The sequence below is a fragment of the Typopeltis vanoorti genome, chromosome 8 (genome assembly GCF_054136105.1).
Source record: "Typopeltis vanoorti isolate ZY-2024b chromosome 8, IOZ_Tvanoo_1.0, whole genome shotgun sequence".
NCBI classification, from domain to species: Eukaryota; Metazoa; Arthropoda; class Arachnida; order Uropygi; family Thelyphonidae; genus Typopeltis; species Typopeltis vanoorti.
The window spans coordinates 152,960,757-152,987,704 of record NC_143556.1 but is presented as its reverse complement, the minus strand read 5'-3'; the positions used below and the strand labels follow the sequence as shown (position 1 = coordinate 152,987,704).

Here is a 26,948-nt window from a genome sequence, read left to right as displayed (position 1 = left end):
AGTCTATGAATCCCTCTGCCTCTCTTTAGAGAGAAAAATGAAGACATTTTGGATTATATCCAGAGAAGAATGACACTAAGACAGTACAGATATCTGGGATAAGTATAGATTGAGGAAATATGAAGCATGTGATGGATAAGAGATATGCTCATATGAATGATGTTTTTTTTTATCCTGCAAAACAAACAAATCAGCCAGAAGAACTCATTCAATTGACAGATGTAATACACTAGTGCAATAGCCAGTTAGTCATACTGTTGTGATGTATATATATGTGTGTGTGTGTGTGTGTGGCATTGCATGCCCATTTCGGTTGGGTGTGCTGTTGTGTGGGTTATGCAACCCACGCTACAAATTTCACCTCAATTTGACCATATGCATGGGCGTCCGCAGAAAATTTTCCACGGGGTGGGGGGGCAAAGCTTGGAGACAAATAATTACATCAATAAATTTTTATAATTATTGATATAATTAAATAATTACATTAATAAACTTCTTTTAGCTTTTTTATGTAATTACTTGTGGATGTAAACTATAAATACATTATTTTCATTTTACATTGATTTTAATGATCTTTAATTCTTGAGGGGGGGGAAGTATTCCGAAATAATACAGTCTTGTAAGTTGTGGAAGGAAGATTTAAGCAGTGGAGTGAGGAACAGGCTTCTTTGCTTGGGGTTTGATGTCAGTGGAATGCATTGCTTAAGAGTATGTTGAGTGAGTGCAGAAATGATAAATTGGTTTACGGTAAAGCATTACATAATAGTGAGCACCTCCCAAGATGAGTCTTAACTTTATGGTGTAATAGTAATAAATTTATATATCTGACATTCAGTCTCATATTTATTGCTCTGATTTTCAGTTACTCATCATGCTAACTTGATGTATTATTATATTTGAATTAATCCCTCTTGCTTGGTCCTTGTCTTCTCTCTCTCTCTCTCTTTTTGGCCAGTAAACAGTGTAACAAAAAAAAAAATTAATGAGATGGAATTTTAAAAAATAAACATCAGATGTGAATTTACTTTGGAAAGAGTATAGAGAAGTTACACTTCTCTCAGCTAGTTACTTTTTTGTGTAGACTGATTTTCTTTGGGCATTGTTTCTGATGTCACCATCAGAAATCGGACAATGAATCAACATTGAGATTTGCATAAAGTTGAGAAGAAGTCTCGTTAAAACTGATGTCATAGACAACTTGTGAAGATAGGTATCTGTTCTGAGCACAAATATTTTGGTGGTTTATGCATTTTGAAGAGAGCAGAGAGGAGGTAGTGGACAACTGGAAATGAGTTGCTGCTTCTTAATTGATGGCAATGTGTACCAGCTAGAGACTATTGAATTAACAGTGAGAATGCTAGCACGTGAACTAATTTGTGAATAAGGAATCAACAAGGTTTGTGATTGCCAGAATTAGGTAAAAGAAAACTTTGTGATGAAAAAAAAAAAAAAAAAAACCCTAGATGATTGGATGTTTACAAATGGCTTATTCAAACAGTTGTGTGGTTTCCAAGCAGTATTATTATTATTATTACTGTTTTATTAGGAGTATTATGATCTTAAGATCAAAAGACAAAGTGCAGAATGAATCACAAGATCACCATGCCCAAAATAGGTTCATTTCCAGAAATTACATATCATAGCCACACTGATTGCATTCTTTAGTCAGGTAATCCATAAGGAATTCATTTCATGAGGAAGGTCTGTTACCAGTGATTACTATTTAGAAGTATGGAAATGTTTATTGATGAGAATCAAGTGCATGTGACCACATTTGGAACAATCTGGTTGATAAGTGTTGCATGACAATATGTCTACTCACACATTGATTGATGTGCAGATGTTTCTGGCAAGTAGGTTGCATTCACCATTCCTTCAGAGCCAGAAGAATGTTCATTCGGTTTCAATGGTTAAGTTTTTGTCAAGTGCCAACCACCCCTCCTTGATCTGAATTCAGCCGCTTTTTTTTTAGTAGATAGTGGAAACTACAGTTTGAGAAGAAAGAGTCACCCCCTTGCCCTCGAGTTGCTCTAATAGCACTGGTGGTTGTGTGTGTGGGGGGGGGGGGAGTAGGAAGTAAGAGAGAGAGTAGAGGGAAAGAAGAGTAGAAGACCAGTCTCCAGATATGATATACCAAGTGTATATTGTATGAAGTAAGATCAGGTCTAGCTTGGGTATATCTCGGGTTTGCCATGCCCGTACTCACCAATGTGAGTCCCTGAGAAAGAAGAATGTGACAGCAGAATTAAATACCTCTGCAGTAAAGTTTTCCATTTCTTTGCAAAACTTGTATGAATGTTGTAACAAGTGTATTCAGTGTCCCTGGGAATTATTTTGATGGAGATGAAAGTAAGAAAATATTTTCTTTATCCAGTATGGGCTTATTTGAATTCAGTCTCATTACTTTTTTGCCATGATGTGCATAAACGTACGTGCTTAGAATAGATAAATATATTTAATAGTATTTAAAATATACTTCTGAGTAACCTTATACAAAAAGCAAAATCATGTGCAGTCATTTAATTTAAAGCAGGGATCGGCAAACATTTTAGACCATTGACCCTTTCATGGAATCCTTGATCCCTCATCAACCCTCATCATGTTAAATAAATGAATAAATGTTATGAATAATAAATTTTTCAATTAAAAAATAATAATTCCTTCACCCTTTTACTTCATTACTGCTTCTCAATAAGAAATATTTAAAGAAATTTAAAGAAAATACTTAAAGAAATCTATGAAGAATATTAAAATTCTCTTACATTTTGTTGATTTACTTGGAACGGTTAATAAGAAGGATGTGTTTGATTAGTTGCATGTTTACTAGGTGTTACTCAAAATCCTGTTAGGTGTTTATTGATCCTAGACTTTTATTGACTATTTTGCCGACCCCTGATTTAAAGTATCTGTAGACATTTTTGTACTGCAGTATGTCTAATTATTGAGCATCATCTTTTGACGTTTCTTCTGAAATGTTGTTTATACGATTTAAAAATATTCCACATTTCAAGAGTCTGATTAAAGTAAATAGATTTTTACATCTTAGTGATAGAATGAAGATAAATACATAATAGAGTGAGCTTATTAAAGAAATTTACTTACATTGCCAGATTAGAATATTGTAGTTATCATAAAAAGATTGCATAATTTTTAAATTGTGCTTTTTGCACATGGATATTTAAAAATAAAAAAAAATGTAGAAATCTTATTGGAAAAATATCATTTAACTAATATCCAGTAAATGGTTGTAGTAGGATTAGTGTTTAAATTAATTCATATTCTGAAAATAAACTTAGATTTAGTTCTTAATACTGAAAACACTCATATCTTTCCTGATGAGAACTTTTAGGCTGGTAAAGAGTTCTTTATATCTATTGCCTTTTCCTTCTGTCATTCTAATTGCAGCAGCCCAGCGATACAGTGATCCCATGTATTCAGCAAGGTCCTGTGATGAGCCTCTCTACATGCTCTATGATGACTCCCATAGACAGCAGTGCTTGTCTTCTAGAGGTTGGTGGTGGCTGTTCACTCTTGCTATGTCTTTTGCCAATTCACTCAACCAAACTAACAAACCTATCCTTTTAATGAATTCATACTTTCTGTAATCCTGTGAACTAATTAATTATAAATGTAAATTTTGTGCTATTATTAGTTAAAAAAAAATATTGTATTGAATGTTAGGACATGATCTTTAAATTATCGTATCGGTTCTTTCTCATAGAACTACTTGTGCTCCTGAGTATAGCACCTCTTTTGATTTTGGAATTGCACTTCATTCTTTGCTATGGGGAAGACTGTTATATACCACTTCCTAAGCCCTGTGACACACTATTGAGAGTATCATATCCATTATTCCCAGACTGATTATTTATTTCATTTTTTTTTTATCTAATTGGTTTATTTTATTTTATTCATTTTTAGCTTTCTTTGTATAAAAGTGCACATTTTTGATTACATAAAGAAGTCAGCTGCAAAACAGTAACAGAATAATGAATGCTTCTTCCTCCTTCCAACAAGCTTTTCTCAGGCCATTCAAACACTAATTTTTCCTTCCCTCTTCTCCCATATTTTTGGACTTGGCTGTTTCTGCCACTAGAGCAAAACATTTACAACCAGTTTATTTGCAGTCAATATATTTACACAGAAAAATTTGAAAAAGGCTCATATACCGTTACTGACTGATTTCTATTATTTTATTGCTTGCAGTAGTATAACTTTCTAATTCACTGTCACTTTCTTTAATTACACTACCAAAAAGTCACAATTGCAATCAAACATCTTCAATTCTTCCTTTTGTATAATTCGTTTTTATAAACTTTCTAACCATCTAAAGCAATTTAAAAAGATGACAAAAACACAGTCTTCTGTCAGAGGATGTGAGGAGGAAAGCCTATCGACAATGTTTAGAAAGAGTGTTGCTAGCTGTAGTAGGTTTGATGTGCAAAATCAGGGAAATCAGAGGTTGTTAGGGAAGAAACAGGTGGGGGGTGCATGCAAGCACCAGTAAAGCAAACAAGTGTGATTAGAGGGAAAATGCTGACATTAGTTCCTCAGGTAATAAATAAGAATAGGATTGCAGGTGTAAAGTGTAAGATTAATTACTGACCTATGAGGATTATATCATTTATGTATACTAATGCCAATAAGTAATTATGAACAAGGAGAAATTTTTAGCATTGGTTAGTTCCTCTTGGCCAAAAGTTATTGGTCTTAGCAAGATGTGGCTGACTGAGGATGATATAATTATTGGCATAGAAAGTGCACGTTATAGGATTTTCAGGGTAGATAGAACAAATAGGATGGGAAAGGGGGTATTACTGATATCAGATGAGTTGCAGCCTAAAAATAGTGGGAGTACAAAGGGAAGTCAGTAAGATGGAACGCAGTGCATTTGATGCTGTGTGGCGTAAGATACAGGTTAACAGGACACAAGGTATGTGGTTGACTGTTGTTATAGGATAAGGAATGCAAAGGGTAATGTGAGTGATATGTATCAACAAATAAATTCAATAAGTGTAGGGTGGGTAATTATTATGGTGACTTTTATTATGTGGTAGGGGCTTGCACATTAAATGATCTTGTGAGCTATACCAGTAGTAGCATTGCTACCAGCAGGGTCTCCCAAGCCAAGACAGGTCACAGGTGAGGGATCAGATGAAGAGAGTCACCCTGGTCCTTCAGTTTGGGGGGTTGAGCATGGGGCTGACAATCCCGTAAAAAAAAATCAACTGATCACGAAACATATACCAAGTAATCTTCACTGGACGGACTTAAATGGATATCAACCCAGGCCTTGGAATAATAGTTTGCTAATAGATTCATGGAATGTCAGAAGCTTGTACAGGGTTGGAGCATTTCAAGAAATCATACATGAATTAAATATATATAAAAAGAATATAGTAGCAATACAAGAAACATGATGACAGGACAAGGAAATTGAAGAAAGAGAACCTTTTGCTATTTTGGTTTATTTTATTTTGTTTATTTTTATCTTCCTTTGTATAAAAGTGCACATTTTTTTGGTGGAAACACTCTGATAAACATGAATTTGGAACAGGTTTCATCATTAGGAAAAAATTGTGGTAATCTCTATTTGAATTTGAAGCTTTTATTGAAAGAATAAGCAATTAAGAGTATAAGCAAAATGGTTCAAGATAACTTTTATTAATGCACACGTACCTACGGAAGCTGTAGAAGAGTCAATAAAAGATGAATTCTATGAAAAACTGGAATTAATCCTAGAAAAAAAATTCCCAGCAGGATATAATAATTTTATTAGGTGATTTCAATACAAAAATTGGAAAAGAAGAAATTTATAAAAAAAAATTGGAAACCAAAGCTTTCATTAAGAGATAAATATTAATGGAGAAAGATTAATTAATTTATCCACATCCAGAAATTTAATAATAAGCAGCACAATGTTTATGAGGAAGAATATACACAAATAAACATGGAAATCTCCTGATGATCCTGCATTCAATCAAATAGATTATATCATAATCAGTAAAAGACAGAAATTACATTCAGAATATCCAGAGCTTCAGAGGAGCTGAATGTTGATAGTGACTGTTTTATAATTGATGCCATACTTAAGGTTAAAATAAACAATAAATATTATTCAGCACTTGCAAATAAACTGAGATACATTATTAACAAACCAGATATAACAGAAGAGAGAAGAAAATATAAGTATGAATTAAAACAGAAATTGAAAAATTTACAACCGAAGAAGAATGAAAATATTGAAAACATCTGGTATCATATCGAGGATAGTAATAAAGTAGCAGCAGAAAACTCGATTGGAATTCAAACTAAAATACAGTATAAAAAATGGTTCAATGAAGAATGTGAATTGGCAGTAAAGAAAAAAGATAGAAGCACTTGGCTTAATAACCCAGCTGATATTCCTGCCGCTCTGAGATATGAGAGCAGCAAGGAAATCAATAAAATAAAACATCAGAAAAGAAAATTTTTTTGTGAACAGATTGAAGAAATCCAGAAATACTTTACAGTAAATAATCCCAGAAAATACTTCCATGAAAGTAAAAACCAAAAAATAGGCCCATATGTGAAAACAACAGTAATCAATAATAGCAGTGGGCAAATACTACTACTAGAGATGAAAGAGCAAACAGGTAGAAAGAGTACTTTAAAAAAAAACTCCTAAATTGTGATGAACTTACTGTGTCTTTCAAACAGAATACTAATCATACTTGTCAACCAGAAATAATTAAACATTCCCTAGTTGAAGTAAAGGAAAGTATAAAGCTGCCTCAAAAACAAGCTGCCAGGTACTGATGGAATAGTAGCCAAACTCATCAAATGTGAGGTAATGAATTAACCACTCATATACATATAAGCTGGTCAATTTAATATGGGAAAAAGAAGATATACCTGCAGAATGGAAAGAATTGCTTATTATTCCAGTTTGTAAAAAGGGAAACAAATATGAATGTGAAAATTACAGGTGAATATCGCTACTATCAGCAGGCTACAACATTTTATCGAATATTCTTTTTATACTAAAAAGAATCTTACCTTATGCTGAAGAAAATGTTGGTGAATATCAGTTAGGATTTCAAAGAAATAGATCAATAGTTAACCAAATATTTACACTTAAATAGATACTAGGAAAAAGATGGAAATATAATCTTAAGGTTCATATTCTATTTGTAGCCTTTAGAAAAGCATATGAAGGCATTCATAGAGAAGGACTTTGGAGAATATTAGATGAACTAGGAATAGCACATAAGATAATACGTTGAATCAAAATTTGTACCACAGACAGCAGAAGCATGTTATTCACTAATGGAATTAGATCTGAACCTTTTCATATTAAGACAGGATTGAAACAATTAGATGTCCTTTCACTCATCCTTTTAAATTTAGCATTAGAAAAATGCATTCCAGAAATTGTAAAAGATAACATAAACAGAATAGTAATATTAGGATATGCAGATGATATATGCCTTGTTGGAGAAAACACTGAAGATAGAACAACATTTAGAAAATTCAAAATTGCTGCTGAAAAACTAGGATTAAGTCAACCAGGATAAAACTGAACATTTAAATATATGCAGAAATCACAGTCAAGGGGAAAATGACCATTTTACCATTGATAATCTGAAATTTAAAAGTGTCACCTCCTTCAAATATCTTGGAACATTGATTATTCAAGATAATAAAATTAGTATAAAGAAATGAAAGCTAAAATACATGCCTCCAATAGATCTCATCATTCACTGCATCATTTATTATCTACCAAAATTTTATCAAGCAGAGTTAAAACAGAAATATACAAGACAATCGTTAGGCTTAATGTTTCGTATGGAGCAGAAACCTGGAACATAACAGACCAAGATGCAAAAGCATTGCAGATCTTTGAAAATAAAATCCTCAGAAAAGTGTATGGACCTGTAAGAGAAACTGGACAGTGAAGAAGAAGTCATAACCAAGAATTATATGAACTCTATAGCCATCTCAATCTGATAAATCAGATTGAAATGGCTTGAACATGTGGAAAGAATGGGTGAGGAGAGAATCTACCTCTGGGTTGCTTTCCTGATAGAAAGAAACCCAGAGGTAGACTGCAGATGCATTTGGAGAATAATATCCAAAAAGACAGATGAGATGGGAATTCAGAACTGGAATGAAAAATCTCAAAACAGAAAGGAATGGAAGAAGCTGGTGCATACAGTTAAGAACCTTAGAGGTTCAACTAGCTAAAGAAGACTTTAATTATGGGGATATTTACTGGGAGGAGAAAAGGTTATATAGGCAGAAGGAAATGGAATTATGCAGCTTCTTAGGTGGCATGTAATGGAAGGTAGTAGGAGATTGAGAGTGCTAGACCTTGTGATTACCACCAAGATATATTGCCACCAATTGGCAAGAGCAGTTATTCAGTGTTGAGCTTGGAGGTGGCTAAGCATGCAGAATTTTCAATAAAGAAGGATTTCATGTGGTAGTACAGAACTGGAAACTATGGGAAACTTAGAAAATTGCTTATACTAGTATTATAGGAGGGATATGTGGTAAATTGATATTTGAAAGAACAAGTAGCAGACTATTATTATTATTATGCGACACCTCCAGGGAGTTCAAGGACTCATTGTGGGAGGGCACATTACTCTACTTCGCTAATATATCTCATCCTCTCCACTACTACCATCAATGCTATATATCTCCCATCATCACCAACAACAGTATTTTTTGTCTGTAAATTGTATGTGTTCTGAAGGCCGATTTGTCTGACTAACATACAAAAATTTACAGAATTTAAAGGATGAGTTGCAGCATTAAGCAGGACTTTAAAAGAAAGAGAAGCATGTGGAAAAGGAGATTCAAAGAGAGCGGTGACCAGCATACCCATGAAGAGTATAAAGCACAGACCAGAAGAGTGACTGATATGATAAAAAAAGGCAAAATCAGAGTATGAGAGGAGATTAGTTGAGTGAGCCAAGAGTATTCTGAAATTTGTTTCTGTATGTGGCAAGTAAAAGAATGGCTATAGTACACTGATTTTGATGAATGCAGATTGTAGGAATGTGACTGAAGCATATGAAATCGTTAAATTATTGAGTGATCATTTTGCAAGGATGTATCATCTGCTCAGTGGACATCCACAGATGCTATATGGTCATCACTCCAATGCTCGGTGATGTGCCACACCAGGCCTTGTCATGTAGTCCTGTGGTATGCTTTTCTGGAGGTTTCAACTCTCTGAAGATCAATCACTCCACACACACCATCCATCTCAGTGACGGTCTACCCTTTCTCTTCTTCCAGGAACTTTACCTTTTATTACTGTTCTGAGAAGCCTTTCCATCCTTCCAATGTGTCCAAAGTATTTCAACTTTCTTCTGTCAATATTCTTAAGGACCTTTAAAGTTCTACTGATCTTTTCTAACACCCATTCATTTGTATGCCTTTCAGTATATGATATCCTTAACAGCCTTCTGTAACACCACATCTCAAAAGCAGCTATCCATTTCTTATCTGACTGCTTTAGGTTCCAAGTCTCACATCCACAAGTTGCTGTTAGAAAAACAACTGCATCCAAAATCCTCAACTTAGTTCCTGTGGAGATAGATCCATCCTTCCAGATTTTAGATAAGTCTCTGACTATTTTTTTAGCCATTCCTAATCTTCTGACATTCTGAACAGCAGTTCTTCACGTTAATAATGGATTCCAGGTACTCGAACTTGCTGACTTCCTCAATTCTTTCTCCATTAAGGTACACTTGTTTCTCAAGAGCTTCTCTGTCTGTATTTCTTTTGAGAACTATAATCTTCGTCTTGCTAGAGTTGAGATGAAGTCCTCCGTTATTACTGATCTCGTTAACTTTATCAAGAATCTGTCATAGTTCTTTCTTGTCATTACAGAGGAGTACGGTATCATCAACATATCTCAGATTATATAACTAAGATGAAAAGCCAAACAGCTATTTTTTTTTGGCGAAGTTAATTAAATTAGGTTGTCACTTACGCTTGGATTCGCCGATAGTTCTTCTGCATGAAACTCTTAGATTGTAGTTTTCGATCTTAGAGTTTCGCATACTGGCTGTAAAATAATAAGGGATTTTTATCCCCTTAATTTAATTTATTTCTCAGGTTTCTGATTAATCTACCACCTATTCTAATTCCTGTCTTAAGCTCATCCAATGCTTCACACCTAATGTTCTCAGCATAGATACTGAACTAGAGAAAGTAAAGATAATCAGTTAATCCAACACCTGTTCTTACCATGGTTTCTTGCTCAATGTACAAATTAGCTGTCAGCCTGATAATGTGTTGACGGTGTATCACCCAGATGAATTAATGTGAAAGTAGGGGTAGAGGAAGTCGAGGTACATGGGATATTAAAAAGCTGGATGTGAATACAGCTATGGGGTTGGACAGAATATATCAGCTCATTTATTACAAGAATGCACTAGGGAATGGATAGTGCTTTTGACTAGGCTGTTTAACCTGTTATTTAATCCCAAGGGAATGGAAGGAGGTGAAAATAGTTGCATTGCATAAAGGATGTTCCACGACAGAAGCATGTTATCGGCCACTTAACATTTCATCAGTAGTGGTTAAAGAATCGGAGAAGTTGGTTAAAGACAAAATTCAGGAAAGGGACACTATTAGGGGGGAGGCAGCGTGGCTTTGTGAAGGATAGATTATGCTTCAGTAACTTGATCACTTTTTATGATAGTGACAACTGAGTCAGATAAAAATAATGGCTCCTTGGTGATACTGTTAGGCACAAAGATGTTTGGTAGGAAACCACATGGAATCCTTATGCATAAGTTACATCAAATGGTATAAGTTTTAAAAGAGGTATACCGTGAGTAGACAGTAGACATATCGATACAAAATTAATAACGGGAAAAAACTCGCGTACAAAGATTATTTAATAGTATAATTTTCGCCTGTGTGTCACAGGCATCTTCAGGACATTAAGCTCAAATTAAACAATAACTGACAATTCCAAAAAGCACCACCTAAGTAGCTGGTGTAAGATAACTAAAAAGGTCAATAACTTTCCTTAAAAAAAAAAAATAAAAATAAAATAAAAAAAAATCAATACCATAAAAAGTTAGAAAAGATGAGCTGATTTGTAAAGTACTATCTCCCATAAAGGGGATAGACGTAAGCCGTCGGATCTGTTTAAGTTAGGAGAATGAAGTAGGGTTTCACATGTTTCTTTATAAAGGCGTTCCATGAGAAACTGACTTTTGTGAAGAACTTTTGTCTTTCTCCAATGAACTCTGTGTCTGGTGAAGATGGCATGTTCTGCAAGTCCAGACTTTTCAGGTTTAAAGTATTCAATATAAGATTGGTGTTCTTCTAGCCGAATAGAGGCATCTTCCCGTTTGTCCGAAATAAGATAATCCACAAGAGCATGGAATCTGATAGACACCTGGATGATTAAGATGTGGAAGCTTGTCCTTAGGAGAAGTGAGAAAGGTGGAGATTTTTCTAAACGGTCGAAAGGCAACAAAAATATTCAGTGGTTTTAAAACTTTTGCTATACGTTCACTGATGCCTTGTACATAAGGGATAGTAATGCGCGTTATTTCTTCTGTGTTTGAAGAGGAAGACATATTAAAACTACTCAAAGTTCTTTTAATGAAGCAATTCTTATAACCATTAGATAGAAAGGAAGAAGTTATATATTGTAGTTCTTTCTGTAAAAGATCGTCTGAAGAACAAAAGGAGTGGGCTCGATGAACCAGTGTTTTAATAGTTCCTGCCTTTTGACTGGGATGGTGATGAGATTCCGCATGGATATAATGGCCTGTATGAGTCTTCTTTCTATAAACTGAGAAATGTAGGTTACTATCTGGTTGGCGAAGAATTAGAAGATCTAAAAAGGCTAACTGTTGATTTGATTCTCTTCTGATGAACTTCAACAATTTCTCACTAAGTTAAACGCATTTCATCCTAGGATCAAGTTTACCCTAGAAGTAGAATCAAATAAACAGTTAGTATTTTTAGATCTTCTAATTCTTCGCCAACCAGATGGTAACCTACATTTCTCAGTTTATAGAAAGAAGACTCATACAGGCGATTATATCCATGCGGAATCTCATCACCATCCCAGTCAAAAGGCAAGAACTATTAAAACACTGGTTCATCGGGCCCACTCCTTTTGTTCTTCAGACGATCTTTTACAGAAAGAACTACAATATATAACTTCTTCCTTTCTATCTAATGATTATAAGAATTGCTTCATTAAATGAACTTTGAGTAGTTTTAATATGTCTTCCTCTTCAAACACAGAAGAAATAACCCGCATTACTATCCCTTATGTACAAGGCATCAGTCAACATATAGCAAAAGTTTTAATACCACTGAATATTTTTGTTGCTTTTCGACCGTTTAGAAAAATCTCCACCTTTCTCACTTCTCCTAAGGACAAGCTTCCACATCTTAATCATCCAGGCGTCTACCAGATTCCGTGCTCTTGTGGATTATCTTATTTCGGACAAACGGGAAGATCTAATTCTATTCGGCTAGAAGAACACAATCTTGTATTGAATACTTTAAACCTGAAAAGTCTGGACTTGCAGAACATGCCATCTTCACAAGACACGGAGTTCATTGGAGAAAGACAAAAGTTCTTCACAAAAGTCAGTTTCTCATGGAACGCCTTTATAAAGAAACATGTGAAACTCTACTTCATTCTCCTGACTTAAACAGATAAGACGGCTTACATCTATCCCCTTTATGGGAGATAGTACTTTACAAATCAGCTCATCTTTCCTAACTTTTTATTGTATTGATTTTTTTATTTTATTTTATTTTATTTTTATTTTTTTATTATTTTATTATTTTTATTTTTATTTTATTTTTTTTAAGGAAAGTTATTGACCTTTTTAGTTATCTTACACCAGCTACTTAGGTGGCGCTTTTTGGAATTGTCAGTTATTGTTTAATTTGAGTTTAATGTACTGAAGATGCCTGTGACACACAGGTGAAAATTATACTATTAAATAATCTTTGTACGCGAGTTTTTTTCCGTTATTAATTTTGTATCGATCAAATGGGTATGGACATGAAGCTAGTGATGTGGATAAGAGGGTGGTTGTTGAAGAGGTACTAGACAGGATTTTCAGAAGGCCCTTGACTAGTGCCCTGTTACATGGCTCTGCACTTGGGCCACTGCTATTTAATTTGTATATTAATAATATAAGAAATGATCTGATGGGAAATATTCAGTTGTTTGTAGATTATGCAAAATTAGGTGGAGCAGTAGTAAATAAAGATGTTGATGTTTTACAGATGTTTTAGGTAGACTTGGCAATATGGACAAAAGTGAGCATATGTCACTTTAATGTGGCAGTGTGTAAAGTTTTTGCATTTTGCAGTGAAATTACTAGTGAGATTACCAACTTGTACCACGTTGATGGAACTATACTCCAGGAAATTGTCAAAGCCTGATTTGGGGATGGTGGTGGTGGACAAAGAGATGATGTTCAGAGAGCATATTGCAAAAGTGGCTTAAAAACAGCTCATATGATTGCTTGGTTATTGAAGAACACCCTGACATATAAATATAAGCAGGTTATTATTCCTCTTTATAAGGCTTTGATAACGTCTTTGGATTACTGTGCACCGATCTGGTTGCCTGGGTTTCTTGGAGATATCGACAAAGTAGAGTGGATTGAGAGGCAAGTGATGAACAAGATGGTGGCAGGTCTGTGTGATTCTCCATTCACAGGCTGAATGGTAGTGGGGCGGGGGATATGATAGAGCTTTATAAGTTGCTTAAGGAGGGTTTATAGAATTGATGTGAAGGAAATATTTCAGTACATGAATGATGTGAGGAAAAGTAGAAGTCATCAATGAAAATTGAGTAAGAGTAGTGAGTAAGGGTGCAAGGCCTAGATTTTTTATGTGGAGAGTGGTGAATAAGTGCAATAAATTGCCAGAGTCAGTTATATGTGCTCTGTCAGTGAATGATGGCAAGGCAAAATATGACAGGTATTGATGATTGTATGTCATAGACCTCCTACGATGAATCTTTGGAGATGCTCATGTGTAATAATAATAATCATGTAAATCATCAGGTTATATGCAGATATTTGCATGTAACTTTGTTTACTATTTAAACCGGAGTTCTTGGATTGTCTAACCCTTACCCACCATAGTACTGATGTGTTGTAGGTTAATGACCATGCATGAGTGGGATAGCCATAAAGGAAACATGTTAGAAAACATAAAGATAAAAGTTCAGAAATTTTTATCAGCATTTCTTACATGGCCAGAAAAATATGAATCTAGAAATTTTCTGAGTTGCTCTAAAGAGGTTAATCCTCTCAGTGGAACTAAGTGGGAAAAAATTAAAACATTAATACTTCCAATATTTCTAATTCTTGAAAAGTTTTTCATACTAAATGGAACTGAGGTGTGTGTGAAATCAGGAAATTTATTTTCACTAGAATTTCTTGGCCAACTTAATGCTTTAATTTTCTGATAAGAAAGCACATGCATCCTAAAAAAACGGAGCATGCAACAGTACTGGTGCCTTTATTAACAATGATGTATGTGGTATTGTTTTAATTTTTACCTTTTCCTACTAGCCAAGAATGTGTACCAGCACCTATTGTATGAATAAGTGAACCTTTTTATTAGAAACAGAAGTGAGGTTTTTCAGTATCAAATATCCAGGAAGAAGTTCCTAAGAATCTGTTATGCAGATTCTTGAGCACTGCTTCTTTAGCTTAGAAATCTTAAGTTTCCATTTCTGAATCTGTACTGATAAACAAGTAGAATTCTCTCACAAAATAAATTTCACTTGAGCTGTGACAACACCACTGATTTAAGCATTGAATAAAAAGCAAATGAAAAACAGGTATTTTGAATGAAATATGCTACTAACAATGGCATTCTGTATAGGTTTTTAGGAAAATAATAAAATTTCTTATGCATAAATATTTTTATTAATATTTTTTGTAACTGTTATAACAAAATATTTTTCACAGTTCCTTGTTAACTGTTGAAGAATGTCAAAATTTAGGGAGTTGTTAAATGTTAGTGTGATAGCATCCCAACTCTAATCTAATACAATATATTAAAACATATTGTGAAATTATTGTCATTCAGTCTTAGAAAAAACAACAAGATATGAAATTTGTTCTTTTGAACTCTTAATTTCTTGAAACACATTGTTGTGCAGTTTTGGAAGTAAATATTTTTCTTTATAAATTTATGATAAATTATATATATTATTCTGTATAATCTCTGTTACTATTGTATATAACAGCGTTTGTAACACATTAATTACACATTTTAAATTCAGAAATCGATTATTTTGTTCCGTAAACAAGGCATATAATTTTGATATGTTATGTTGTAATCTAAGTAAGCAGTTTAGATTAGTTCAAGTTATTTACTCCATAATTGGAGTGCATACCTTGAACCAGCATGGCAACATACATGAAAATTTAAAAAAATGCAGATTAAGATATATAAGTAAGAAGTACCAAGTAACAGAACAGTGGTAGAGAATATACACTGTCTACCAATAATTGTCCAGATGTCCCTGTTATTTGAAGTTATGGAACATTCCAGGTTTGTTAATAGCATAAAAACCAGTGTACAGATAGTAGGAAGCAGTATTTCATCATAGCAGTTGAATACAGGCAGTATGGCAACACAACATGAACTCAGTGATTTCGAGATAGGCATCATCATGTACTGTCACATTGGAGACATGTCCATACCTGCCTTTGCCACTCAACTGGAGTATCCATAATCAATGGTTGGCAATGTGATCATCCAATCAAGACTTTCTGGCATCACTAGTGCAGGAAAACACCCAGTGCAACTACCGAAAATAACTGACAGGGACAAGAGGGTGTTGAAATGGGTGGCATGCAAAAACTGGCTAAATTGGCACAGACCATCCATGATGATTTCCAGAGTGCCAGTAATGCCATGGTGAGCACCAATACTGAACAAAAAGAACTCCATTTACTGGGTTTCCAGGGAAGAGCATCAGCACACAAGCTGAACATTACCATGAACAAGGAAGTTCGTCAGTCCATTGTGCAAAGAGCATGTGAACTGGACATTTGACCAGTGGAAAATGGTACTCTGGAGCGATGAATCAAGGGTCACCTGTTTCCAGGATGTGGAGGCAGTCTGGTGAATGCTTGTTACCACAGTGTGCTATACCCACACTAAGTTTAGGTTAGGAGGTGGAGGAGTAATGGTGTGGGTACATTCAGCTAGTTTGGAGTGGGACTACTGGTCATTGTTCATGGAACTCATTACCTTAATATTCTGGATAATCAGGTGTTGCCTACACTGTGGAGTTTTTATGGAACGGACCCATGTTACTATCAAGACAACAATGCCACAAAGCTGCAGCTGTTATGGAATGGTATGAAGAGATGGGTGTTAAATGATTGCCCTGGCCTGCACGGAGTTCTGGACTCAACCCCATCGAACACCTGTGGGATGAATTGGATTTCCAATTGAGATCCAGAGCAGCACATCCTCAATTTGTCGCTGAACTCGGTGCTGCTTTGATGGAGGAATTGAGACATATTCCACATAGTGTCTGCTGCACATTGCTGGAAAGCCTCCCTCAAAGGGTGCAAGAGCTGATCATAGCCAAAAGTGGACATACCCAATATTAGGAGTGACCTACTGGTATCAATTGTAAATTGCTGAAGTGTCTGGATTATTGGTAGAGAGTGTACACGTGGTATCAGGAGTAGGTATTAATTCTTGTGGTAGAAAAGGGTATCAGAAACCTGAAATGTGAAAAGGTGCTAGAGTAGATTATAATCAACCAGAAATGCTCAAATATGGTTTTGTAGTAGCTCCACTCTGTAATGTAGAAGGCTTGATCAGAGGATAGAATACCATATGATTGGAGTTGATCTTTAATAGTACCCAGCTATAAAAAAAAAAAAGAAAGTAATGGATGAGAGACTTGGAGCAATTTCCCTATTCCAAACAAGATTTATACAAGCATATTTGAGAAGAAGCTAAGAAAAATTGTGGAATGGAAACTTGGAGAAGAACAAGCTTGCTCTAGGCCAAATAGATGTTGCCAGCTTCTGATTTTTACTTTAGAAGAAATCATGCAAATATAACTGTATTTAAGTTTTGTATATAGGGAAAAGACATATGACAAAGTGCCCAAAGAGAAGCTGTTTTAAAAACAAGAGTTATATGGTGTAAATGGGACATTATACAGATCAATAATCCACTGTGTTTGATTTCTAAGTCAGCAGTTAAAATTGAAGGAGGTACAGAAAGATTGTTTCATGTAAAATCAGGTTTGAGAATGAACATTATCCCCACTGTTATTCACTATCTCTGTTGATGACATTGTGAATGAAAGTGAGCATTAGACCTAAGCAGAAGCTAATTTCAGGTGGTGTGATCACTTAAACAGCATAGAAGAGTAAAGATTAGCAAAGTATGTGTTTGAAGCCGGGATGGCATGAAATAGACTTGTAAGAAGACCAAAATCTAGGTAGTGTATGCAGTAAGAAGCACCTTAGAAATATAAGATCTGACCATTGGAGTACTGACAGGTAACAGACTAATTTAGAAGAAAATTATTTGAAAGTAGTAATAATGTAAACTTTTAATGTAGTATTATCATGGTATCCTGAACATCCCTTGAGAGTATACATATCAAGAGTTTGATTATTATGATGATGATAAAGTAGGAACTATATTATCAAATTATTAACATGCGATCACCAGAGTAATGCCAGATTTCTGAATTATTTAATGTTCATGTGTTTAGTTTTAATTGTTATTGTTATTTGTTGTTTGGAATACAATAAATAACACAAAGAAAAACAAAAAAAATATGTTGCAAGGGATAAAATTGAAAGATGCCAACACTAGGAATGTTAAAATTGAATTATTAATTTTTTTTTAGAGAAAGTATGTGAACTTCAACAGGCATCTTTAATAAATGGAGGTGTTTTGCACAAAAGGAAATTGTTACACATAACTCCAATATTTAAGAAGATTGACAAAAAAATGCATAAAACAAACCTGAATCGGAACAGTTAAAGCATCAAAAATAGTTGTAATGTTCTTTATTAATATTAATTTCTAGCATGTGGCAACCTTTTAATTGGTAAAACCATTGTATGTACCTCATATTCCTGTTCTTTGATTTGCCTGTTTTTTCTACACACTGATGGTTATATTCAGTACAGAATATTTGTACTTTGATATGTCATGCTGTGGTTATCTTGTAATTTTGTTGTTTTATAGTTATGCCACGGGCAGTACTGTTTAAGAATCAGAATAAAATGCAATTATTAACAACAGGATATGACATCAAATAGAAGGTCAAGAAATACAAAGTTGCTAGTTGATCTTGTATTAATATTGATCTCATGTTAATATATATTAATTAACTTATTATTATTATGCGGGTATTTCCATGGAGTCAGGAGACTTTGCGGGAACCCATTATTCACACAATACCAATCTTCTTCTTTAGCCTCTTTCCATTCACTGTTGGAGGCATCCTCTTAAGTTTCCAGTTCTGTCTGTCTGTCTGTCTGTCTGTCTTTAGCCAGTGTCTATGATCTCATGTGAACCTTTGTAGATCATCCCTCCATCTTGTTCTTTGACGACCTTTCCTTCTTTTTTCCCTCACTTGGTATTCACTCACTTGGTGTCAACTAAAGTTGGACAAAGTGCTTAACTTTGTCCAACTTTAGTTTGACACTCTACTAATATGACCAACCCATCTCCATTTACATGCTTTACAACACTTCACAGTATCTTCTACTCCAGTCATCTTTCTAATTCTAGTATTTCTTATTCTATCCCTTTTTGTTATGTGGATCATTCTTCTCTCCAAGGCTATCTGGGTAATAAACAATCTATACATGCATTATTCCAGTAATAGATATTTACTGGAATAATGCATGTACTAAAGAGCTACTTCTAACACCATTGCTGCTAACCATGCTCTTACACAATTTGCACAGGTTATGCCTTGTTTTTTCTGTCTTCTTTTCATGTACTTAAAAAAAGTCTTCAGTGTCAATCCCATAAAACCCCTGTCAGCTAGTAGTTTTTAAAGCCTACAAACTTTCAGTCTTTTCACAGGGAGCATTCCATAGACCTGCCACACTCTTTGTCACTCGCTTCTGGATCTTTTCTACCACTTCTTCTTCCCCTTGGAATCCTGCCTATCCCTGCTTGTCATTGAGTTCTTCAACAGCCACAAAATCTGATGTGCTGTTTTGGCCACCTTTGTTGTATGCCTTCTAAACTTCAACTCCCTGTTAACAATCAACCCCAGGTCTGTGGCCTTATCAATTTCTCGCAGTTCAGTTCCATTAGTATAGTGTGCAGCTTCCAAAGTGCATGACCTTACATTTGGATACACTAAACTGGTAACCATTTACTTTTGCACATGCTGCCAGCCTATTTTAGTCAACTTGCAGGATCTCTGTATCACGTTTGTCAACTATCTCTCTTTCCAGTTTTGGATCATAAGCAAACAACTGAATATTTCCTGTATCATTGATATCTAAGTTAAACAATAGAGGACCAAGTGTTGAGCCTGGTGGGTACACCACTAGTCACCTGCATTTTCCTGGAATCAGCTCCTCCATAAACCACTCTTTGATATCTGTCTGTCAGCCACTATTGCTGCATTCATATCCATCTCCATTTGCTCCAATTTATACAGCAGAATTCTGTGTGATCCTGTGAAATGCCTTTGCAAAATCCAGCAGTGTCACTGAGCATCCATTTTCTTTATCCAACTCAATTGCCACTTTATTATAAAAAAGTAACCAAATTAGTAAGGCAAGACCTACCCTTCACAAAATTGTTGTTGACCATTATATAAGTATCATATTCCTATCCACCCAGTCCTGTCTTTTACCAACTTCTCCCATACCCTAACCACTCCTGGAATACTGATTGTCCTGTAATTTGCTACTTTTGGCTTGGAGGCTGCTTTATGCAGGTGGGCTATCTTGCCTTCTTTCCACCCCATTGGCACCTTCCCAGTACTGAGGCTTAAATTAAACAGCATGCTCAGAGGAGGTGCCAATTTCCTTGCACATTACACAGGCTGATACTCCATCTAATCCCACAGCTGTGTTTGCATTAAGGTTCTGCAATATCACCACCTAGATAAATACATCCTTGCAAAATAATCACTCAGCTCAACTATTCACCTAATGTTCTGCTGTTCTCTGATCAGATCCCAGCATTCTCAAACCTCTTGTCCCCCATCAATACATGCTGTCTCAGGTAATTATCTCTCATCAACAGAGCTATAAGTTCCATTTTCATACTTCCCTGTGACCATTTGTCTTCCTAATCTGTGTATATCTAAATTCATTTATGATGAAAGTATTTACAGCCAAAAAGACTATTGTGTCCGAACTGAATGAATAGGGAAAAACAACTGAGTTTAGAATGGCAGTGTGGAAAAATCAAGGTGCCAAAATGAAGAAATGAATAATATGTCTGAATAAATATAAATGTAAGTGGAAAAAAAGCATCAAAAAGATTAATTACATGTGAAGAAATATTCATAATTTTGATGGATCCAGTTCCCTAATCTAATTCTATTTTAGATGAAGTGGCATGTACGTTGCTGTGCAAAGAGTAGAGGTGATAGAATAAAAAGCCCATACATGAGCTTTGTTTGTCAACCTATAGCATATTAAATTATACAGTTTATTTCGTTATTTAGTTTAATCCTTTATCCAAGTGCAAGCAATTTGCAGCTGAAGTATTTTCAGAACTAGGGCGACTCGTGGCAAAGGTGGACTGAGTTCATATCCCATAATGCAAAGCACATCCTTGGGGACGTGTATATCGCTATGCATTATGGGAAGGGTCACTACTCAGACCGGTTTCGACTTTTATTGAGGTCTCTTCAGTTGGGGCCAGATCCAGAGGTGATACCAAGGTTGAAGCAATGCAGAATTCATATTTCCATATGCCTGTTGCCAAAAGGTGTCGCACTTTATTATTAAATTACTCTGGATTAGAGAAAGATGTTGAAAGTTTATTTTTCACTTGGTTAGAATATAATAAATTTAGTTTAATCCTTTATCCAAGTGTGAGTAAACAAAGTTTGTGCCTGAAAGTATCTTCAGGACTGGGGTAAGGTGATACAACACCACCTTAGATAGAGATGACCTTACTAATGCTGCTGGCTGGTATCTCCACTTGGGCCTGGCTCCCACTGAAGAGACCTCAATAAAGGTCAAACTAGTCTGGGTAGTGGCCCTTCCCTTAATGCATAACATTAGACATATCTGCAAGGAGATGTGTTTTGCATTATGGGAGATACTGAGACAGGAGTGATTTTAGCTTGCTCCACCTTTGCAAGGAGTTGCCCTGGTGCTGTACCACCTTAGCCCAGTCCTGAAGATACTTTCAGGTGCAAACTTTGTTTGCTCACACTTGGATAAAGGATTAAACTAAATTTATTATAGAGAAACATGTTGGAAGTTTTTTCCCACTTGGTTAGACTGTAAATTATATATTTAGTTTAATCCTTTATCCAAGTGTAAACAAAGTTTGCTCCTCAGCATATCGCATCTGGCTTATGCAAATATGACTTCTGCATTGCTTCAACCTTGGTATCGCCTTTAGGTATGGCTCCCAGTAAAGAGACCTCGATAAAGGTTGAAACTGATCTGGGTAGTGACCCTTCCCATAATGCATAGCAATATACATGTCCGCAAGATGTGCTTTGCATTATGGGATACTAAGGAAAGCGATGTGAACTCAGTCCACCTCTGCCATGAGTTGCTGCAGTCCCTTGAAGATACTTCAGGTGCAAACTTTGTTTGCTTACACTTAGATAAAGGATTCTCGTAGATAGGCTTATACGTTGGTTATGCATTTCTAAATCACTTAGGGAATTGAAACAACGTAGATACGAATATAAATTAAATAATACTTTAATAGATATTTCCGATATTTCGGCAATGTCTCATTGCCATTTTCTAAAGGAACTTACAAAAGGCAGGAGCACAACAGGCCCTAACAATACAGTAACTGGAAATGAAGATATGAAGCTATCTTTCTCCTAGAAATCCTGATGGTGCCTTCTGGCGGGCTAAGTAGGCGTTCTCTGCCGTTTGGCTGAAGGTCTGCTGATGTATGCTTCCCAAATTTGGGGCAGTCGCATACAACCAAATTTGTTGAGGTTTGGAGAGTTTCTTAGGGCAGAGGCTGATTCCATAAATAATCTTTCGAATTTATATTTGCTCCGGTGTATTATTTTTGCTTTCTTCCACCGTATTCTGTGGCGAGTATCCAGAGCATGGTCTGCAAGACCAGAATGGCTATATTTGTAAAACCGGATGTAGTCCTTGTGTTCAGAAATTCTGATATTCGCTGTCCTGCCTGTTTGGCCAAAGTACGACATTTTACAACTGCAAGGGACCTGGTATACACCAGGTAGGTCTAGGGGAAGTGGTTGGTCTTTGGTAGAGCGGATAAGGGATGCAAAAGGGATCGCATCATGTCCGCAAGATGTGTGGACATGATGCGGACATGTGGTGGTTTGTTTGCAGCAACATTTGTCAATTGAGGAGGAGAAATGCCATGTACTGTCATCATCAAGACTGTGTATCAGATTGATGGTCAACAGAGCAGGTCACTGATATATAGAAATAAGAGAGGGGTGAAAGGACAGAACCTTCTGAAACCTTAGCATTGATTGCATAGTTCAAATATAGAAACTGTCCACCATCATCCAGCGAGAAAACTGGCAATCCATTTACAGAAACCATGGGAGAGACCGAATGTTGGGAACTTGCTTAATAAGCTCTTGTGCAAGTCCCTGTCAAAAAGGCTTAGAGATATTGAATGCAACAGCTTGGGATTTGCCAGAGGTGAATGACATTGGCAAGCGAATCCCCATTGAATGGCATTAACAGAATCCCTATTGGCAGTTGTTTATTAGTTGAATGCTTTCAAGGTAGTGTATTAGTTTACTTTGGAAAGGACTGAAGTGTGTGTGTGTGTGTGTGTGTGTGTGTGAGAGAGATTGGGTGATAGCTTGATAATAAAGATTTGTCATCCTTTTTAGGAATAGGTTGTATATGTCTAATTTCCAGGCTGTAGAGGATAGCGGCAATGGAGTAAGCAAGCATAAGGAGACAACATAGAATAGCAGTCAACTTAGTGCAAGCTGCTGTTTAGAATAAAAAACTTTTTTTTTTTTTTTAAGAGTAATGATCTCTTAATGGAAGGTTGGTCAGCCCATTCATGGACAGAGGGATGAAGAGGGGGGGGAAGAATTGTTAACATTGAATTTGAAGGCAACATGTAGATTGCTCTCTTTAGGTAATGCATAAGGAAGAGACAAACTATTCTAAAAGACTAAAAGACAGCAGTAGAAGTAAGAGGAGAAAAATTTATAAGAGAGAGAAATTACTGGTGTCATTTCTGATGAATGGTGATGATGGAAATGTTTTGTAGGAAAGGTAAACAAATAAAATTGAATGTCATTCGCAGAGGGCGACATTTTATTTTCAATTTATGATCTATAGATAGCACTCTAACAAATACATATGAGGAAAAACTGTTCTCAAAGACAGAAGAAAGGAATGAAGGAGGATCTATTTAATAACAAGAAAAAACAGTTCGTTCTGTTTTAGGTCAGATTTGGAGGGGAGCAGGAAAATTATCAGTATTAATTAATTCTGATAGTGACCATGCAATCATTTGTGAAAAAAATACAAGCATCAAAAACTGAACATCTGCCTGAAAAAGTGAGTAGAGCGAATCAGTGAGATACAGTCATTAATCAACTTGATTGAACTCTTTTGTACATAGTCAAACTAGGTGACTATTAGTAATAATACCACTCCCAAATATGTGAACGATATTCAGTGATTGGATGGGTTTGTATTAGCATTAATGCTATCACAAATCATAATCAAATCTCATACAGAGATTTGATAAATGCTGAGAGAAAGAAAAGGATTTTATTTTATTTTCATTATTATTATTTATTTTTGTTTTTTGAGAAATAAACCAATCTTGAATGTTGCTGGCATCTAAATTAACAAAGTTATCAAATTCCCATTGAAGAATGGTTTAGAGATCAGTATTTTATGTTGCATGACAATTGTCAAGTGAAAAAGAAGTACACTGTACCAATCCGTTGATTGGATTAGCAATCAGTAGAGAAAAGTATTGATGCATAGAGGGAAGGAGTGTATGTGAAATAATTGAGTTGTGTCAAATGCCAGCATTATCTGCATAGTTCAAGATTAGAGATATGTTTACCATAGCATATGATGTATGACCAAAGAGATGCTGGCAACCCTATTGTGGAAGTCAGAAGACAGACAATATGATTGGTTGATAGGCTGAAATTCCCCAATCTAACAATTACTCTGAAGATGCATTGCCTATCAATGTGAAATATTACTGTATTTCTTTTAATAATTAAACAAGTACAAGCTATTCTGGTTCATTAAAATGTTATTAAGGGTTATGTCAGCCCTACAGATTTCTCTTAAACTTCAAATATAAAATATAGCAAGCAGTAGGCTACACTCTGAGGTCACAGAAAGGTATGTTTGCAATATGAAGATGTTACTATGCATCCAGAAGAATAGCATGATGATTCCATGCTTTACATCTTACTGATCCCCCCCCCCCCCCCCCCAGCATGCCTAGTATGATCAGTTGCAAAGAACTGAAAACAAATTTGTCAATCTGATCTGTCTTGAACACTGAGAAAACAAAATCAAATCACTGTCTTTGATGAGAACTCTCACAATCAAGAAAACAGCAAGCCTCTTTGTGTCATGTACAGGTGGTACAACACTATGATAGTACAACATGAAACATTTACTGTATTTTCCGGTGTGTAAGACGCACCCAAGAAATTTAATACAATTTTCTGGAAAAAACCTAAACTTTAAAGTATGATTTTTAAAAAAAATGGATAAAATAATAGATAATTTTTAATAGTAAACTGACCTTTCAGAAACCTGCAAAACCCATGTCACTGTCATCTGACTCTTCTCTATCGTTAATTTCTTATAATATAGAAATACTTTTGTCTTCATATTCTTTTGGCATTTTTTGACTGATTTTTGTTTTTGTACGCATACAAAGTCCACTGCGTTTCATGAAACGGTAACACCATGACGCACCACCTTTAAAATCTTCAATGTTACGCTCACATGCTACTTTGACTGCGTGTGTATGAATCGTTTTTGTTGAAATGGCAGTGCCATTTTGCTGATTTTCTTGCACCCATTTCAAAACTTCGGTCTCTAGTTCTGACCACTTCGCAATTTTTCCACGTTCCATGCGCTTTTCTTTATGCAAATTGTACAAAATCTCCTTCTGACCTTGCCAAGTTCTTAGCCAATGACGCACTGGAGGTCACGTGAAGGTCGCACATCAATTTGATTGCACCATTAACCGCCTACAAAGATCTTGGAACATAAAAGGGAGTGTGTATGACTTTGAAAAGAGGAAACAATCTTTACCTTCATTATATAAGACGCACCCCATTTTTAAGATGAATTTTTAAGGTAAAAAGTGCGTCTTATACACCAGAAAATACGGTACATTATTATTAACTTTTGTTGACTGTTTTCCTCCAAATTAATCTTATCTGCCAGGACTTCTGAATGCTAACAATGTCAAGTTCCCTCCTAATTTTTTCTTAGTATTCTCATATGTGGTCTACAATTTTTCATCAACTATTTTATTTCTAATCCAGCTCTCTCTCGGATGCATAAGTTAAAACTGGCATAAACACTGTCATTATATTATATTATATTATATTATTGTTCCGGGAAACTCCAAGGAGTCGACAGACTCATCGAGGGAGGCCCTAACATCATGTCTGGAACAACTATTCAACATTCACACAGTATCTATCATATCTTGCCTTGAACTCGTTCACGGTCGTAGCACCCACAACAGACTCTGGAAGCTTATTCCACTCATTCACCACTCTCCAAGTAAAAAACCAAGCTCTAACACCCTTGTCAACCACGCTCTTGCCCAGCTTCCATGCATGGGAGTTAATTTAATGTTCTGGCTAATTTCTTTCTTATTCTGCATAAATTTATTCAGCTGACTTCCTACTATACCAGCTCTGCTGATTGAGTTGTCTATTTCCATATTTAGTCTTCACTAAAAATTGAATAGCTGAAATGATTTACTTGTTCTGCAGACTTTCCATTCAGAATGCAGTTGGAATTGTTTTTGTTTTGTTTTTTCCCATAGTTTTGGTCTTTTTATTACCAATTTTCATGCTAGTTTAAAAAATAATAAATGAAATATATTTGTATAAAGTAATTAGCTGTAAGAATAACCACTTCATATTAGCTGCAAACATCCCTCTACCAACTTATATGGCACTCATATCACTTTTCCTCTGCCTCTTTTCCAACATCTGAAATTTAGGTAAGTTATATGAATTAGTAGCATCATTCAGCAGGAGCTTCAAAAGTAGAAAATCTTACAATGGATATATGTCAAAAGGTGATCAATAAGTTCCTGAGCAGTACAAAGCAAAAGACCAGTGACCAGTATTGAGGAATCAGGTAAAATAAGATTGAGAAAATTACCCAGGCAGGCCAAAGGAAATCTCAAATCCTTCTGCTTCATGGTAAGTAAAAAGAAGAATGATATATGGAAAAATAATGAATGCTGATGGTAAGCAGGTGAGAAGCAAACAAAATAATCTGCTTTGAATTGAATAGTTACTGAGTGATCACATACCAGCTCCATCTTGATTATACAAGTGTGTATAATCCAGGTGGAGTTAATGCAGTGAATGATGTTATGTGCCCAGTGTCGGAAAAAAATAAATTACATTGTCCTACACTAATAGAGACAGGCACATCATTCCCAATCATCAGTGGAATACCAGTCACTAGATGGAACCTTCGCAGATCCAACTGGAATGTATTTGAGAAGCAAAGTGAGCAAAT

The 26,948-nt window shown here is 35.4% G+C and overlaps 1 protein-coding gene across 3 annotated transcripts in view; it reads left to right on the top strand.

Annotated features, from left to right (window-relative positions):
• The window catches only part of LOC150104441 (uncharacterized), a 328,160-nt gene that overhangs the window by 87,647 nt on the left and 213,565 nt on the right, over window positions 1-26,948 (top strand). For 2 of the 3 annotated variants that reach the window (XM_090397016.1, XM_090397015.1), the window contains exon 3: window positions 3,406-3,510. The exons of the other annotated variant lie outside the window; for it this stretch is intronic. In XM_090397016.1, the coding sequence (XP_090253142.1) occupies window positions 3,406-3,510 (105 nt within the window). The remainder of the gene's footprint in view (window positions 1-3,405; window positions 3,511-26,948) is intronic. 3 annotated transcript variants of the gene reach the window in all.